General features: G+C 40.9%; 3 protein-coding genes and 2 non-coding genes across 6 annotated transcripts; 4 read left to right on the top strand and 1 right to left on the bottom strand.

Annotated features, from left to right (window-relative positions):
• Positions 1 to 737: 737 nt before the first annotated feature.
• Positions 738 to 3,872, top strand: klhl41a (kelch-like family member 41a). The gene is made up of 6 exons (XM_034128926.1): positions 738 to 1,847; positions 1,937 to 2,094; positions 2,187 to 2,294; positions 2,384 to 2,569; positions 3,053 to 3,199; positions 3,318 to 3,872. Exons 1-6 carry the CDS (start codon positions 762 to 764, stop codon positions 3,427 to 3,429), a joined length of 1,797 nt encoding a protein of 598 aa, XP_033984817.1. The 5' UTR covers positions 738 to 761; the 3' UTR covers positions 3,430 to 3,872.
• Positions 3,873 to 3,895: 23 nt separating this feature from the next.
• fastkd1 (FAST kinase domains 1) lies at positions 3,896 to 8,936 on the bottom strand. Its single transcript, XM_034128925.1, has 15 exons — positions 8,641 to 8,936; positions 7,999 to 8,509; positions 7,836 to 7,904; positions 7,543 to 7,668; positions 7,065 to 7,463; positions 6,855 to 6,965; positions 6,323 to 6,454; positions 5,757 to 6,237; positions 5,559 to 5,667; positions 5,357 to 5,485; positions 5,134 to 5,265; positions 4,936 to 5,043; positions 4,534 to 4,672; positions 4,330 to 4,444; positions 3,896 to 4,224 (listed from the first exon to the last, which is right to left on the bottom strand). Exons 2-15 carry the CDS (start codon positions 8,331 to 8,333, stop codon positions 4,129 to 4,131), a joined length of 2,481 nt encoding a protein of 826 aa, XP_033984816.1. The 5' UTR covers positions 8,334 to 8,509; positions 8,641 to 8,936; the 3' UTR covers positions 3,896 to 4,128.
• Positions 8,937 to 9,423: 487 nt separating this feature from the next.
• On the top strand, positions 9,424 to 16,566 carry ppig (peptidylprolyl isomerase G (cyclophilin G)). Of its 2 annotated transcripts, none has more exons than XM_034128610.1 (13): positions 9,424 to 9,550; positions 11,060 to 11,143; positions 11,478 to 11,552; positions 11,648 to 11,755; positions 12,065 to 12,109; positions 12,198 to 12,285; positions 12,391 to 12,420; positions 12,511 to 12,650; positions 12,792 to 12,978; positions 13,068 to 13,253; positions 13,343 to 13,433; positions 14,367 to 14,500; positions 14,803 to 16,566. In XM_034128610.1, exons 2-13 carry the CDS (start codon positions 11,083 to 11,085, stop codon positions 15,782 to 15,784), a joined length of 2,127 nt encoding a protein of 708 aa, XP_033984501.1. In that variant the 5' UTR covers positions 9,424 to 9,550; positions 11,060 to 11,082; the 3' UTR covers positions 15,785 to 16,566. The 2 variants fall into 2 exon arrangements, with proteins under 2 accessions (XP_033984501.1, XP_033984502.1); XM_034128611.1 differs by having other exon boundaries at positions 9,432 to 9,467.
• On the top strand, positions 10,595 to 10,724 carry LOC117481342. Its single transcript, XR_004555718.1, has one exon. It is a non-coding gene; the product is annotated as a small nucleolar RNA SNORA35 (small nucleolar RNA).
• Positions 13,653 to 13,782, top strand: LOC117481341. The gene has a single exon (XR_004555717.1). It is a non-coding gene; the product is annotated as a small nucleolar RNA SNORA35 (small nucleolar RNA).
• Positions 16,567 to 18,430: the final 1,864 nt, after the last annotated feature.

Below are 18,430 nucleotides of genomic sequence, written 5' to 3'. Positions count from 1 at the left end.
TGTAGTCGTCTCCAAAATACATATGATTGTATTAAATACCCACACCCACAAGTGCTTGAACAAATAGTCCTGCCGTTGTCTCTCTCTGAACCTTCATTTAAACCTTGAGGAATTATTCGAGGCAGGCTCTCGTTTTCAACAATGTCAAGATTACAATTAAACCAGAACCAATACACAATGAAAAGTGTGAGAAAAAAAAACACCTAACGAAAAAGTTAACTAGAGAATAATCAAGCAGACATTACAGAATACATTTAAAAACATTTAGGTTATTTCAAGAGTATAGTCATTTTTGGTGTTTAACTTTAATTGACCTGTATATACAATTGTCAAGTTTTAATGTGTGGTAAAGTCCTCTAAGTGTGTGTAGGAGTATAGAATTCAGAATACCTTTATTCGACTAAACGCAGTTTTCTCAAATGTATTATCTGCGCACAGGACTTGTGTGTGGTTTAAACTATATTTTCCCATATTTGATAAACAAGAAGCGGTAAAAAGATCATACGATATTTCTGCGTGACCATACAACAATGTTGTGACAAATGACTAGGGTGACAAGGCTCCACAGTTGTTTTTACCCTGTGACAGCTGGGTGAGCCCTCCCATTGGGCCAACCTGAATTCTTCATGTATTGGGTGGTTGGCTATATTTAGAGAGGGTACGGTTATATTGAAGTGGCCTCAGACCTGGCTGCCCATAGTTCTCTCTCTTCACCAGATAGACTGTTGTGAACACTTCTGTCCACTTCCTGTCCTGAAAGAATGGATCCTCAAAGCATGAGGGAAGATCTCCGTCTGTTTCAGAGCACTCTGCTGCAGGATGGACTCAAAGAGCTTCTGAATGAGAATAAATTGATCGATTGTATCCTAAAGGTTGGGGACAGAAGCATCCCCTGCCATCAGCTCATTCTGTCAGCTTGTAGTCCTTATTTCCGGGAGCTTTACTTCTCAGAAGATGACAAGGAAACTGATAAAATGGAGGTTGTTCTGGAGAACCTGGATCCCGATGTCATGGAGGCGATTGTAAATTACATGTACTCAGCGGACATTGACATCAATGACGACAATGTGCAAGGTATTTTGGCTGCTGCGAACCGCTTCCAGATCCCCTCGGTGTTCACGGTTTGTGTGAATTATCTCCAGAAGCAGCTGTCAGAGAAAAACTGCCTTGGCATCTACAGGCTGGCACTGATGCTGAACAGCTCCAGACTGGCACTGGCATCCAGAAATCACATTGTAGACCGGTTTGAGACCTTAGCCAAAGAAGCAGATTTCTTAGAGCTCTCTCCACCTGAACTCTTTGCCATTATTGGAGCAGATGCATTGAATGTAGACAAAGAGGAAGTAGTGTTTGAGACCCTCATGAGGTGGATCAGGAAAGACAAAGAGAATCGTGTGAAATCCTTGGAGGCTGCCTTTGATTGCGTTCGTTTCCGTTTACTCCCAGAGAAGTACTTCAAGGAGAAGGTGGAGAAGGATGAAATACTTAAGGCTGATCCTGAGATTGTTAAAAAAATCAAAGTTATAAAGGAAGCCTTTGCGGGGAAGCTGCCAGAGAAGAAGAAAAGTGAAGACGATGGGGAAGAAGAGGAGGGAAAGTTGCCTGGTTACCTGAACGATAACCGCAGAACTGGCATGTATGCCAAAGACATGGTTCTGATGATCAATGACACCGCTGCCGTGGCCTATGACCCCCAGGACAATGAATGTTCACTCGCTGCAATGTCAGAGCAGATCCCCCGAAACCACGTCAGTCTGGTGTCAAAGAAGAACAATCTGTATGTGTTGGGAGGACTGTTTGTAGATGAAGAGGACAAAGACAAGCCATTGCAGTGCTACTTCTACAAGGTATAAATCTGTTATTGACATGGCAGATGTACACATCAAAAGTTATGTCTCATTTGTTTTTTCAGAATATCTCATAATGTGCCTTTCAGTTTGACAGTCTCGCCGCTGAATGGATGGCCCTCCCACCCATGCCCTCCCCCAGGTGTCTGTTTGCTCTGGGCGAGTGTGAAAATGTCCTCTTTGCTGTCGCAGGAAAAGATTTACAGTCCGACGAGTCTCATGACACTGTTATGTGCTATGACACTGAGTAAGTCCCAACCATTTTGGATTAGCTCAGTCAGTACATTTGTCTTTTTGAAAGTTCTGATGTGCATTTACTTTTGATCTGCTCTTTTTTAGAAAAATGAAGTGGAGTGAAACTAAAAAGTTGCCTTTGAATATCCACGGCCACTGTGTGGTCTCTGAGAACGGGCTGGTGTATTGTATCGGAGGAAAAACAGACGACAAGTGAGATTGCACTGTAATGCAATTGCAAAAATGAACCTAAATGAGGCAAATTATGATTTTAACATTCAGAATTGTTGTCTTACTTAAAGCAAAGCAACAAATAAAATGTTTGCATACAACCACAAGAAGTCAGAGTGGAAGGAGGTGGCTACCATGACGAAACCCAGAGCCATGTTTGGGGCAGTGATCCACAAAGGGAAGATCGTTGTCGCTGGAGGAGTCAATGATGAAGGCCTCATAGCCTCTTGTGAAGCTTATGACTTTGGAACCAACAAGTATGTGCTTTTTATTATTACAATTTTAACAAGCCCATCCAATTGATGATAGTTAAATAGTTAGTTATACAACCCTGAAGTTTTTTAAAGATGTGACTTAAACATGTTCAAATGAGTCATAGGAGCCCATACATTTTTTTTAAAGAAATGCAAGTTACATATACATTAGTACATATTTCCTATTAACATATAAATCATTATCAAATATTCATAAAATGTTATCTCACAATCACAATCTCTGTATTAGGCAGTTAAACCAAGTGATTTTTTTCTGATCTACAGAGTGCGTAATTTAAAGTATAATAAAGAGGAGAAAGCATCCAGATTAAAAAAAGAAAAAGGGGGAAAAGTCATAGTTTATTCAATAAAACTAATATTATTTCCTCTAAGAAAATGATGCTGAGATTTTTAAGAACAATACAAAAAAAAACGACCACACGCCGGCGCTATCATATTAACACAGCTGAGTCCACCTTGTTGCAGGTGGTCCCCGTTCACAGAGCTGCCCCAGGAGAGGAGCTCAGTGAACCTGGTGAGCTGCGGGGGGCAGCTGTTCACTGTAGGAGGCTTCGCCATGGTGGAGAATGACAACAAAGAGTGTGCACCCAGTGAAATCATCGACATTTGGCAGTATGTGTGGATTTTGTTACATTAAATGTTAGAATATGTGGTGTCATCTTGCTCACTTTAATCTACAATGATAACTATCCTCCTACTGTATAGTGATATCTTGTTTCTGCCTCACCAGGTATGAAGAGGACAAGAAAGAGTGGAGCGGTATGATCAGAGAGATGCGTTACGCAGCTGGAGCCTCCTGTGTGTCCATGCGTCTGAATGCAGCCAGAATGCCCAAATTGTAAAAGGCACTGCAAAATATTATGTACATGCTTTTATTTACTGGCTTATTGTTAATTCAATATTTAAACATATCACATGTCCTGTTTGCCTGTTGTGAGTGAGCTGTTTTAATTGCCATATTTCTTTACATTTGGACCAGATCTTGTTGATTCCGATCTACTAAAACACATCAGTTGTTCAGAATATACTTCTTCTTAAAATAAATCAAATAGTTATTGTTGTATACTGGTAAAGGATTGCATAGAAATTGATTTTTTCTTCTGTTAATCTGGAAATACTTCTATAACATTACATCAACATGGACCCTGTACATGATCAGTATTAAAGTATCTTCCACAGGCTCACAGTGTCTGTCTGACATGTTGTTTTGGTTTGCTTTTACATGGACAACATCCACATTTATAAATATTGTGGCCTAGTGCAGGTTTTAATACTTTTATCATTGTTGTATGAGAAAAGTCACAAAAAAAAGATAGCGATACTTTATATTTAAAATACTTGTTTTAACACAAAAGCCAAAAATACACAATCTCGCTTCACATTAATGAGGTTAGAGGTGAAAATAAGAAGCACTTGATATATGATAACAGGCAGTAGTGATTTCCAAACACTGTTAAGTCTGAAGACGTTAAAAACCAAACTCAAAGCTTTGTCAAAGCGTTGAGTGTAACATTACTTTCAATGTTCAATAAATAAGGCCTTTAGGAAGAAAGCTGTCCAAATAGGTTCTTCTTTAGATATTCCTTCCATGCATTCGGAGTCGAAAGCTCCATCGAGTTCCATTCAAAGTGAGGGACCTGTTTAAAAACACAAACAACTATTGAGTGTGACTGACATATCACATTTTCAGTGTAAGAGATGTACCACACTTCCACATGCAATCTTATATTACGTATTCTCACCTGAACCACACGGTATCCCAGAATTTCAAGGTGTCTTTTTGTCATCAGAGCATTCCCTCTCAAATGGTGAGAGTTCTTGCAGAAGGACTTGGAATCAAGGAAGTTCACAGCAACTCTGAGTGATAAGAGAAAGGAGGATGTCAAACATATGTAATTTCTGAGTGGTATACTTTATCATCTTTTATATTTCCGATAAATCCCTACCGCTGAGCTCCAGGTGGCAGCACATCCCTGGTGGTATCCTCTGAGCTCCAGTAAACCTTTCCTCTGTCTAAGATCTGCAGAGTGCTGGGCCCGCTGTAGGGCAGCGGCTGTAAGCGCTTGTCTAGAACGCATTCAAAGTCTGAAAAGGCAAAGACATGGTCATATAACATAAAAATAAATATCTTTTTTGGGGCCAAGTTTGGGGAATGTCATTAAATGGAAAAGTCATGCAGTTAACAGTTATCTTAAATCTTTTGTTCATGAGTAATAAAATGTAATACAAGCATAGAGGCTACCTATAGTATGTTTTTTTTACATTTGCAGACTTTTTGAGAATAGAAACATGTGACAAACATCATCAAATGACTGTTTATCCGATGGAAATACTCCAATATTACTTACCTACAGTGTAAAAGTATGGAGTGACAACTGCTACTCGGACACAGTTAATGCCACCGAGAACCTCACCCAGCATATTGTGGATTTGCTGCTGCATAGGACTCGCAGTGACTTTCCATGAAAAAAAATAAACATTTTCACAGTTTAGATGCATTTGAATTCCATGTTTCGTAACCCAAAAATGGTTCCATCATTGTATACCTTGCTTTTGAAACTGCTGGCAGTAGTTCTCATGAAACCACGGCACCTTGTACTCAGGACACTCGAGACACACGGCGCGGTTCAGCTCCATGAGGCGCTGTCTGGTCTGCAAGGTGAGGCCATCAGATAGAGCTGCAGGAAGTAGGGACAACAATTAGTCCTGAAATGGGAAGCGCTTGCATCTCAAGTTGAATTCATTTTTTTAAGCTAAAAGGGGACTTACTTTCGAGTTCGGCGTCCAGCTTTCCCAAAAACTCTATACTGAAGATTTCTCTGACTAGTTCCTCAGGAAAATAGTCGGCCAAAGCCAAAGTGTACCCCAGGAGAACTAGCATATGTGGTTCAAAGGAGCCTACAGACAGAGAACGAAAGGTATTAGTGCAAGCTTAGAATAAGGATAAAAAAGTCTAAACGAATCAACTTACTGATATGAGCAGTCACACACTGAATAGAGGCATCATACAACTCGTCTGCTGAATCATAATTCAGTACACTGAACGGGAGAAGGGTGGCATCTATTCCCCAGTGGTGAATCTGAAAAAATACAGGAAAGTATAAAAGTACTCCTAATATATTTAACTATTCCAGAGTTAACATAGGGGGATGTCCATAAAGGAACCTACCTTGTCAATGTCTTTAATGGCCACAGTGGCAATACGGTCCAACAGGGGAGGGCAGATGTGATTTATTTTGGTTAGAAAGAGGCACAACGTTGGCACATTGGTCCAGTGGATTTGGTCCATCATCTTCTTCAGTGTGACCATCGTCTCATCCAGCAGCATTTCGTCAAACCACGCTCCATTAGTGTACTTGAGCTCTTCCAGCAGCAGGTCCAGCCGGTCGGCCTTCTGCAGCCTCTCGCGCCCGCAGCGGTTCAGGGTCTGCAGCAGACGCACATACTTGCTGGGAGTGTTGTAGGAGGGTTCATTACGCAACCACTTGGCAACGGCACCAGAAATGCCGCTGAGGTCTTTGAGCTTGCACTGGGTCACCACTGCCTCTACTCGGGAGATCACGCCATCCTCAAGGCGCTGGCAGGGCAACATGGAGAGAACACGGGTCAACATGGCCACCTCATAGGGGCGGACGCTGCGCACCATAAATCTGCAAAATAAAGTGGAAGCAGGCTGAGTTTAATTAAATCAAATAATAAAGTGACATGTCCTTCTTAGCTGAAAGAAACACTTACTTGACCAACATCTGTCTTAGTTCAGCGAAGAGTTCAGGGTTCTGGTATTTAAACAGGAAAAGCGCTCGGGTGATCCGTGCGACGTCCACTGGCTTGTAGACATGGAGGTTCCTCTGGATCACTGATGCAATTCTGGAAAATAAATGTGTAATAATTACATTTTAAATATTGATATAAACCACATTATGATAACGATTCTTGACAAAAAACCTGTGAACAATATGAGACAATTCGAAATAAATGTGTCACAGCTCTTTAGGCAAACTATGTATAACTGTAATGGAGACCTTGTACCTCGAAATTTAGATATCTACAATTTGATGACAACTTCTTCTGCAGAGGAAAATTGAGACACGATCAGAAGCACGAGAAAAGCTAAATGGGCCTGTTTCTGAGGTAAAGAATGAACATTTAACTAAAAGACTTGTCATTGCTGTACTAATATCAGTTTTACCATTTAAAGTATCTGCAGTAAGTAGATATCGGCAAATAGATTGGCTCCACTTATTAAGATAATAAGACATAAACTCACTTGTTCAGTAAGCTAAGATTCCTGCTCTGAATATCTTGTAGAGCTTCAGCTACAGCCAGAGCCTGACGTGGAGTGAGCTCATCTGCCAACAGGAGGGCAGTGTTCTCCAACCTGAAGAGATAACACCACATTGGAGAAGCATTAGACTGAAGAACTGCAGTAAATGGTTGGATTAAACTCACTGATCTCTCCACTAATAATGACACACACCCGTCTCTGATCTCCTGACTGGCCATCGGAGCCAGAGCGACAAACAGTTTGGTAAAGGAGTGAGGATCCGTGCTTGAATCAATGAGTTCTGTTAGTCTTGGTTTGACAGCCAGACTGAAGTCACAGCTGTTGAACTGCAGATTTTGATACAGCCCCATGATCAGGTAGATGTTTTCTGCATCCAGCCTGGACATGTTGATTAAGATAATCTTGTTGCACTTGTCCAGCAGGGGCCGGTAACTGTGCTTTGTGTTTCGCATGAACTGCACCATTCTCCGCGGGTTGTTATATTCAGCTGGATCCATGGTGTCCAGGAGTTCTTCTGCTCTGCTAATAAGGGCATCTCGAAGCCGGGGAGACACCAGGTACGTCATGCTGATCATCAGTGAAGACAGGATCCTGGAAAAACATGACAATGTGTTAATACAATATATAAAAAGGTACTTATAATCCATTAAACATGTGTTACTTGACCAACCTGGCATTATCAATGGACGACAACCTCTGATCCACTATACTGGTGATGTGGCCCATTAGCGGACTGTTTTGAAGGGACAGATTACTGAGACACTTGGACAACTTGGATAGGGATTCCATTGGAAGTCTGTGAATTACAATTCATTCGTTTTAAAACCATTATACACTTCAGCAAACAATGTTGACAATATCAATTATTGGTAATGTATCAAACAAAATGCTTATTTACCTTTTTATAACATTTACAATTTACAATGTCCATAATAGTTACCTAAGAAAGTAATGCAAACATACCTGTCTATTCTCAGCCATGCTTCTGAAACTAACTGCTGAACAAGAGAGTCATGGCCATCCACATTCAACCTAAAAGATGAACAATAAAACAGTTTGTTATTATGTCTATACAATACATCAAAAACATATAAATTAAAATGATTGAGGGTATATATTCTTGTACCTGAGGAAACTGTAAAGTATGTCGACCAACGTCAAATCATCCATCAGAGCAATTTTGTGCTCTGCCAAAACCCGGAGGGTTAAGAATTGAGGATGGCACCTGATGACCTCAACAGTCCTGAGCATTTGTGGCTTCTCTCTCTGAAACTGCCACAGCATCCCCACAGCTGTGCTGACATGGTTCACTGTAAGCTTGGCCTTGTTTTTACCCACCACATCCAAAACCTGGTCTTCAGCAGCGCATACCTGCAGCTGCTGCAGAACCTGGTCTCGGTTAACTGTCCCTCCATGAAGGAGCCTCCGAAGGAAGGAACTACCACACCTGAGCCTAAACATCACACTGAAGCGGGCTCAAATTAAGTATGCACTGGGAACTTCATTATACAAACCCAGTCCACACTGTGCATCTCAATGTCAAACCAACAGCCAGGCTTAGCCAGTTGATATCACAACAACAAAACTACAGTCTGGAGGAGGCATATGGTGGGTGCTCTACCAGGGATCTGTGGACACTGAATACAAAACAAACACAGACAAACACATAAAATATACACATCAAAATACCTTAAATAGTTTTGATTGTATAAAACAAATGCAAAAACACGTGCATGACAGTTAAGTAAGTTCAGTGTGACATGCTGACCTAAGGTTCAGAGCGTTTCATCTCGTAGACAGCCCCATTCACAGATTGTTATGACTTTCCTTCAGTGAACGGCAACACTGCAGTGCTCTACCCGTTGCTAAGTTAACGCGATATTCACGTGGATAGAGAAAATATGTCCTAACATTACTTACAAAGCCAAAATACACGTGTTACCTGAATGATTTGCTATATTTCTACAAATTGCAGAGATCCAAACATTACATATCTAACACAAATAGAATATGACATTAAAACCTCTTATTCAAAGTCAATATTAGCCGGCATGGGTGATATAATGTTTCACTTCCGTAGCCAGTGACATAAGGAACAAAGGGATTTAAATACCCTGGGTCATGCCTTTCAGGCAGCCGCTCACGCATACTGGTGAGCTCAAAATCGCCCTTGTACAGGCAACCAGTTGTCGGCTAGACTAAGGTGGTTTTCCAGCGTTAAAACGTTAAAACATTGCTTACAAGTGCTTTGTGTCTGCATCACTTACAAATAAAAAAAACGTTACATTCCCAATTTTCCCTGGAAAGGGTTACTAACTTTTAACGCCATGCATTTAAAGGGAGACGGAAGGGGTCTTTTGTATCTTTTTTTTATGAAAGGTTAAATCGTTTGGTGTCATTCCACTCCTTGCTTGATGTATGGAAATGACCAACATGAGCGATGTGGATAAGCAGCCATGTCAGAAACATGTACCTGACAGACCAGTTACAGGGCATATATTACCCCCTGTTTCTCAGATACGTGACCGTCTGCGTTGACTGGCGCACGCTTCTTGAAATACATTGACGTCCCTGCCGCGCCATCTTTAGAAAACAGTGAGTCCAACACTGAATGAAACTTAATTTTCGTCGTCTGTGAAAGCTGTTCGCTGTATGGAGTGATATCCTTGTGTTACCAGGTGATGTGTTTTTGCATTGACCACGTCTTAGCGACATGTGTGCAGTTAATATGTCGAAATGTAATAGGAATACCTGTAACATGTTGTCTGGTGGATGCTAGGTAAAGTTGCTAATGCTAACACTAGGCCTACCGTTAGGCTGACGGTGTTTGAAACTATAACGATAGAGTCCAGATTGGTGAGTGTGTGAACATGTTTGATTGATAAACACGAAAAGGGGTTTCTTTAAATGCGGATCCACGGGTCAAGTGATACTTCAATAGCGTTGCTAGTTAGCTAGCTGATTATGAAACAAACGAGCAATAGCTAGCCTCGTTATTTTTATATATTCGAGCAGTCAAATCAGCGATAACTGTCGGTAAGGTTTATGTTGTTTATTTTATATCCTTCAGGAAAAAACCTAATGTTTGTCTTTGCACCAAATGTTCTTATTCGTATTACAATTAATCGTTCAGCTGGTCAGACCTTATAGGTACGCAGTTTTCTTTTTTAGCTAATACTGACTGTTAAATGACAATTATAAGCTAAAAGTGAGTACACTGTGAGTAAACTGCATCTTTTACAAAAGTAATAGTACTAAAACCACAGTGTAAAAATACTCCGTTACAGGTTCAAAAGTCCTGCAGGCATGTTGTGTAAGATAAAAAACATATCGCCATCAATATATACCAAAGTAATCGGAAGTGAAAGTACTCAAAATGCAGAAAAGCCTAATTCAGAAGTCTTTATAATAATCATACATTATTGCTGCATATATGCGCGCATCACTTCATTGTTGTAACTGGTAAAGCTATTTTACATAATATACTGCTGGGAATTGTAATCTTTAACAATGCAAGACCTTTTGTACTATGCATTAATAAGCTGGATATGCGAAGTAACCAGTAACTAAAGATCTCTATATACTGATGTAAGAGTCACTCGTGTTGCTAGATAGCTCAGTGGTTAGAGCTGGCGACCCGTGTGCACATTTCATTTCCTTGTAAGCCAGTTCGAATCCCGAGTCGGCCGTCTCTTTCCCCCCCCCTTCTCTGGCCTAATAAATCGCACTGCCAAGTGACTGGGCTTCCTCTATCATGGTCTTCCAATCTCATTCCAGTGCCAGATCGACCTCAGTTTGCAGAAGGGATGTGCTAGACTACTGGCGCCCCCCTTTCGAAGACCGAGAACAAATCTTATTTTATAACTACAGTATCACTCTAATTATTAATCCTCATAATTGAATTATTTTGTCCAGAGGTTAGCACTACAGATGTCACAATTCTTTGGCAAATTTTCACATGAAAATGCCCGCCATTTTAATCGTCCAACTATCTTAAGTTGTATGGAAATTCCCTTTCTACTTTGTAATATTTCTATTCTGGAAACTGACTTTTATCAGTACTGTATAGGACAAAAGTGGAAGAACTAAAGTAAAGTGCATAACTTCAAAATTGTACTTAACTAAATGTACTTATTTAACCACTGATTGTCAGTTAGCTTCATGTTATCTGTGTTTCTCTTCTTCAGGTGTTTGATCAGTAAAGGTGATCATGGGGATCAAGACTCCGCGCTCTCGGGTCTTCCTTGACGTCGGCATTAGTAATGTGCTCGGTAAGAATTTTCCAATACTTAGTAATATAAACACTCAGTTTGTTGAATAACAGCTACAGAATAATAGATTTTAATATAACCACCCTGACAATAAAGAACCTTGAACCTACAATAAATGTTACGTCCAAAAATGTTATGCTGTCAAGTTTTTGTGTGAACTGAAAAATGGTAAACTAAAAGTTGTTTCCTAATATAAGTCTGCCTTCATTGATATAAATGGATTGGACAGAAGGGTTTCAGTAGGACATCTTGTAATAATGTTGTTTTTAATATGTATTATACTGCATTAGTCTTAACACTGTGAACAAAACTAACAATGTTGTTTTTCTCACAGTTGGCAGAGTTGTGATTGAGTTATTTTCAGACATCTGTCCCAAAACTTGTGAAAACTTCCGATGCCTCTGCACAGGTAAACAATACATCTATCCACAAGAAGATGCCAACCTTTTACTTCATAGCAGAGTTAAATATTGATTACTGATAATTGACTGTGGTTCCATTCAGGTGAAAAAGGCCTTGGAAAGGGAACCATGAAACCCCTGCACTACAAAGGATGCCTGTTCCATCGAGTCGTAAAAGACTTCATGATTCAAGGAGGAGACTTCAGCGAAGGTCAGTTAATAAAGTTAGAAGGGTGTGCATTTAGTTTTTAACACTTGTAATTTAAGTAACAAATATTTAAAGACTGTGAAGATATAGTTAATTATTCCAAGTTTCTCTGTTAATAGCATCACAAGGCTGTCAATTCTTATCGGCTATACATGAATGTATGGCATCAGCATCCAATAATGATGCATCAACAAACTTCACATCAACCTAACCAATCTCTGACTACCAGCCATCAAATGTTTTATACCACCATACATCTCTTTCCTGCTGTAGCCCCCTTTCTCATGTTTTCTCTTTTCTCTAACATCATAGGAAATGGAAAAGGAGGAGAATCCATCTATGGAGGCTTTTTTGAAGGTAAAGAGGCCACTGTCAGAGCTGTCAGTTGTTATCCAAACCGACGTTGGCTTCAAAATGGCAGTACAATCTTCTCCTTTTCCCCCAGATGAAAGCTTCGCTGTTAAACACAACAAGCAGTACCTGCTGTCCATGGCCAATAGAGGCAAAGATACAAATGGATCGCAGTTTTTCATGTGAGCACTTTATCAACACATTAAAGATTTGATGCATTATTTCCTCTTTCTCTCATAATAATTATGTGTTCTTTTTCTCTTGATTGGCCTGCTCTAACACTTCAGAACAACAAAACCTTCTCCACATCTGGATGGGTGAGTGCAGCTTGATTTCAATTTATTGTGCACTTTGTTTTACAAAGATCAATGTTGCTAATGCTCACCACCACTCTATTGTTTTCTCAGTGTCCATGTGGTTTTTGGTCATGTGATTTCTGGCCAAGAGGTTGTTCAAACCATGGAGAACCAGAAAACAGATCCTAATAGCCGGCCGTATGCTGATGTGAATGTTATGAACTGTGGAGAGCTCGTCCCTAAATCTAAAGGTTTGTTTGTGAAGCTTTTTAGTGGTTTTTAAATAAGTTTCCAACACTTTAAATATTATTTTCCTGCAAATGTTGTCTGAGCATATACAGGTTTCAGAATGTATAAAGCTGTGCCTCTAACAGACTCTTTAATTATTGCAGCAAAGAAGGATGAAAAAAAGAAAGAGAGGGCGCCTTCCAGCTCTAGCAGCAGCAGCAGCAGCTCCAGCGACTCTGAGAGCTCGTCACAATCCTCCTCGGATACAGAAGAATCTGAGAAGGAATCTAAGAAAAAGAAAAAGAAGGCGAAAAAGCTAAAAAAGAAACAGAAGAAGAAGGAAAAGAAAAGGTAGCTTTTTTTTTTTACTGTCACATTTTCCCCGTCTAAAGTGTGATCGGTACTTGGTGTCTTGATTCTGAGCCACAATGCTTTCCTAGGTCGGAGGCTGAGAGCGCTGAAGAGAAAGAGCAAGAAGAGCTGGTTACCTCCACTGTGCGTCCTGAAGATATCCCAGCCATCCCAGAGAACCGATTCCTCATGAGGAGGAGTCCCCAGGCGGTCCAGAAGACAAAAGACGAGTCTGAAAAGGATCCGCCAAGTAGAGATGAAAGACCCAGAGAGAGGTGAGTCTGCCCACAAACAGCCGTTGTGATTATAATCCAAACATAATGCCTTGGTCGGTAAATGTAATGCCTTGTTTTTCTCTTCCTAGTGCTGGTATAAGATATAATTCTCAGTCATCATATAACAGAAGACTTGTGATGACAAGATCCGGGAGGAAGATAAAAGGCAGGGGTCCACGGGTAGGTACACTGCACCAATAGGAAGAGCTTGGCTAACATGTTTTGCTCTTTTTCACAGTTCAATTCATGTGTGGCTTTTAGCTTGTGTTTCTTGCTACTGTGGCAGAACGAATATGGAGAAAAAAAATACCTTAACTTCAATAACGCAGTGATGCAAAAAACATTTTATTTCCCCATCCATAAACATTTTAATGCTGTTTTCTAAAATGTCTGTATTGGCCGCACTGCCAAGTGACTGGACTTCCTCCATCGTGGTCTTCCAATCTTATTCCAGTGCCAGATCGACCTCCGTTTGCAGAAGGGATGAGCTAGACCAGTGGCTCCCCCCTTTCGAAGACTGAGAACAAAACACATTTATAGCTACAGTACAGTTAATATAACTCTGAAACCGCTGTTTCCACTGTGGGCATTAAAAGTGGTGTAGGTAATTCACTTCAGAAACACTTTTTGTTATATTCCATGGAATGCTCTTAACATCCCGATAGCAATGAATACATTAAATGCTTTGACAATAAATACATGAAAACATTTCATCTGTGGAAGCCGTGGCGCTGTAAAAAGCACGACCAATCATCTGAGCCGGCCTGGCTAAAATAACTGGATGGCCTACCTGCCTGTCAGCCTTCCATCTCGTGCCCTCATTGGTCATGTGCGCGTTCGTGTGTGTTGGAGGAGGGGCTCTGTAAGAAAGTCTGAAGGAAGGGGCAGATTTTTTTCGGCTGCGTACTTTTCAAACTCGAGCCGCTTTCTCCATTCTTACCTACCCTACCTTTAAGTAGCTTGTTTATCCCATAATTGAATTGTGCTGTCAGTTTTAGCTAGTCTCATTTCTTCACAGCCAATGTGCACAAATATCCCGCTCTATATCTGTGTTTAAGTCAGTTTCTGTCTGTTTAGAAGATAAGTAAGTGGTTTGTAATTTCCCTCCTACAGCGCTATCGGACTCCGTCTCGCTCAAGGTCCAGGGATGGTTTCCGCCGCAGTGAGACTCCTCCACACTGGCGTCAGGAGATGAACCGTCAGAGGATGAGGGCGGTCCCTGGAGAGCGCTGGATAAAGGGGGACAAGTAAGAGAATCCTCACTTTGTATTATTCACGAGTATATTAAAGTGCAAGTCAGAAATATAGTAAAGATAATGGTGGTTGTGACACTTAAACTGTAGATTTCAAAGCTAATCAGTGTAATTGAACAAGATGCACTATGTAAGCAAATCATAGAAATGTCCTTTGAACCCTTAAGTTATGTGTCTGATAAATGACTGTATTAGCCAAGAACGTTATTGTACGGATGTCATGTAGCTTCATGGTGTTACCAGAGGTCAGTTGTCATGTTCTTCAGGTGGTGACATTTCATCTGGTATGTTTTCAGAGGCGACATGGTTGATGCCAAAGAAGAGGCTGCTAAAGCTCCTAGAAGAGAGAGACGGACCTCCGACACAAAGCATGAACGTGCAGCTGAGGGTAAAAAAGAGAAGAAAAGCCGTTCACACAGATCTAAAAGCAAAGAAAAGGACAATGCTGAAAAGGATGAGAAGCATAGCAAACACAAGACAAAGAAAAAAGATCAATCTCAAAGCCGCAGTAAAAGCAGAGAGAAGAGTAAGAGGTCGAAAAGCAGAGAGAAGAGTCACAAAGACAAAAGTGAGGACAGAAAAGGTCGCTCGAGGAGCAAAGACCGAAATAAGAAAGAAAAGCAGTCCGAGTCTGATCACAGTAAAGATAGAAATAAGAGTCATGACTCTGATAAAAAGCCTAAAGAGGATGCCAAAGGTAAAAATGATGAGAAGATTAGGACAAAGTCACAAAGCAAGGAAAGACACACTTCAAAAGATGAACATAGATCCAGTAGCAGAAACAGGGACAGGAGCACACCCGCTGTCTCAAAAGACAAAGAAGAAAAACAAGACAAAAGCAAAGAGCGGGGCCGAGAGCGTAGCAAGAGTCAGGAGAGACGGCCCAACAGCGAGAGGGAGAATAGGAAACGGGGAACCTCCAGAGATAAGGAACATCGGACAAGGAGTCCAGACAGAAATAAACCCAGAGACTCCCACAGAGGCAGGCGCTCGAGAAGCAAGAGTAATAACAAAAGAGACACCAGCAAAGATCGGTCGTCTCATAGGAAGGACAAAGAGTCCGACAGACAGAGGAGGAGACGTAGCAGCAGCTCAGACAGTGACAGAGAGGAGAAGAGGAAGCGTCAGAAGAGTCCAGATTCCAAACGCAGAGAAGGGAGTACCTCCAGAACTAAAGACGGGAGAAGCCCAGCCACTCGGAGACCAGATAGCACGAAGGGCAGAGAGCGCAACGACAGCAAGAGGAATAAATCCAGCTCGAGCTCTGACAGCGACTGAGCTCATCACATCCTACAGGGATAGAAGTAGATTTTAACAGTCTGTCCCTTATCTTACACCCACTAAATTTGGAGTATGCAGAATCAGCTTTCCGTCTAGAGTGGGACGCTTGTAGAAAAGTGTGTCAAAGCTACATTTCAAAACTGTCTGGATACTGCTCAAACTTGCAATGGCCGACACTTGACTTGTTTTGGTCGTGTCTCTCACTAAGCGATGGTTAGCTGAAGCTGCACAGCTGGTTTAGAGGGTTAGATTAGTAGATGTACTGCGTTAGTGGTACGGACCAGGTGTTCTTTTAATTGTACATGACCAGAGGTTCTTCAAAAAGGCGTTTTTTGAATTTTGGATTCATTGGTAAATTATATTTTGACTTTACTGAAATTTCAAACTGATTTTATTGCAACACAGATCCTTTATAATGCATCTTCCCCCTGAAGAAATGTTCTCCCGATGTTTGTTTTAATTTCATTTTGTTGGGTTGTGGGATCAGTTCCGTCTCCAAGTTTGGCAAATATCTCTTGTTTACTCTTCAAGTTATTTTTACTAGCAACGATCGATCCGGAAAAGAACACTCGTAATTCCTTGCATGCTTATCCATGTCATAGTTAGATAACATATGTACATCCGTGAGTTTTTTGTTGTTGTTGTTTTTGTACATCCATGACCTTGAACTGTAATCCTATTTGTTAGCCAGGTTTAATATCACCCTGGTTTGTTTTGTTTTTAATAGAAAAAAAAATCAATGTCATGCTGTAAGTACAACATAAAAAACATTTGTATAATTTGTGTTTTGTGCAAGTTGTTTTTTAGAAGAGCCTGACTGTCGTTTAGCTCAACGTGGATTTGAATCAATTGCTTTAATATTCTGTAATAAATGCAACAATAGGCCAATCAAATATTTAGCATCCTAAAAAACAACTATAGCAACCAAGTAATCAACAGTAATAACATAATACAACTGCAGTGTCTACATTTTGTTATCCAAAGTAATGTTCACTTTCAGTTGTGATTAAAGCTGGAGTGTAAATACATAAAGACAAACATGCCTCACGAGTTTGCTCTGATTCAGCCTATCCTCCTCACTGAGGGGTTTTTATCTGGTGCGTCCACTTCATACTTTGAGCTGCTGCTCTGTTGCCATGGTCTCTCCCATGTTGTAATGACTTATTGCCAGAGGGGGGAGCCAAACCAACTGCTCTTGTACCTAATGAACATGAACTCCCTTCAGCAGTGTTTGATTGTCTAAAATCCCTCCAAATGTACTGTACAATGTACTAAAAGTGTCAAAGTTACACGTTATATTTTTTCTATCAAAACTCAACAATGGTCTCATGACATGAGTTGTCTGTCAGGACCTATGGTCAGGACATGGAGGCAACGTTTCTTTAGAATACATTTGGTACAACCAGAGGTGAGAAGTAACTAAGTACATTTACTTAAGTACTATACTTAAGTAACATTTCTAGATACTTGCACTTGAGTATATCCATTTGATGCTACTGTAGCCTACTTCTACTTCACTACAATTCAGAGGTAAATCGTATCCTTTTACTCCACTACGTTTATTTAATATCTTTAGTTACTTTACAGATTTGGATTAATGATGTGAAATATATAATCAACTTTTAAATAACACTTAAGTTACACCTGGAGAAAATTCGCATCTCTTATCTCTACCCTGCAGAATACAAAGTAATTGATACAAACTGCACCTTAACCAGCTTTGATAACACGTAAATGCATCAATAATTATAATAGAAAAATAATATATATTATTCTGAAATGGGCCAATCTGCTTAAGAAGTACTTTTACTTTTGGTACTTTAATGCCGCATTTCCACTACACGGTCGGCCTCGGCCACGCTCGGTACGGCTCGGTACGGCTTGGCCGCGTTGGGCCTTAACAGGGCCGACTCACTTCATGCTGCACTTCCATTACAGTTTAGGAACTGGGGTAGTTACTATAGTAACGCAGTGTAGGCGGAGCCGTGACGTCATCTTCAATGAGAACTCCAGAAAACACAACACAGCCGTTAGCTGTTAGCACTCAGAGCTCACAGCTCCTTATATATGTTCAGAAACTCGACAAAACTTAAACAAGTACACACCACAGACTGCCTGTGTCATGGTGAATACAGTCGCTGCTTTATTTATGTCTGTACAGGCCGTTGTGAGTGTGGACGGTCGGGGCATATACTGCGTTAGCTTAGCCAATCTCCATCTAGAAAAACACGAATTTTAAAAGGTTTTTCGCCTGCCGTCTGTCTGCAGACTTGACAAAGCATTAATTCATGGTTTTTACTAACCGGTATCAGTATGTTGTTACTTCGGCATCATTTTTGAAACGTGTATTACAATTAAATCACGGTCAAATATGTCCATCTTGTTGTAGTTGGAGCCCTCTTGCCAGCGCTCCTCTCTCTAGTTTAGCATACTCAGCCTGACTCAGCCCTGTTTGTTGGCCCCGATAGGACCACAATTTTGTCGGGCCAGAAAAGAGGTGAAAAAGTGGCCCCGGGCCGGGCCGGGCCGTAACTAGGCCTAGTGGAAGCGCAACCAAAAGCGGGTACGGCACGACACGGCACGCTTAAAGCGAGCTCCGCGCTGTAGTGGAACTGCGCCTACGTTTATTTTGATGCCAATGCT

The sequence above is a fragment of the Trematomus bernacchii genome, unplaced genomic scaffold, assembly GCF_902827165.1.
Source record: "Trematomus bernacchii unplaced genomic scaffold, fTreBer1.1, whole genome shotgun sequence".
Classification (NCBI taxonomy): domain Eukaryota; kingdom Metazoa; phylum Chordata; class Actinopteri; order Perciformes; family Nototheniidae; genus Trematomus; species Trematomus bernacchii.
The sequence above is the reverse complement of the archived record's forward strand: the minus strand, read 5'-3'. Positions and strand labels throughout refer to the sequence as shown.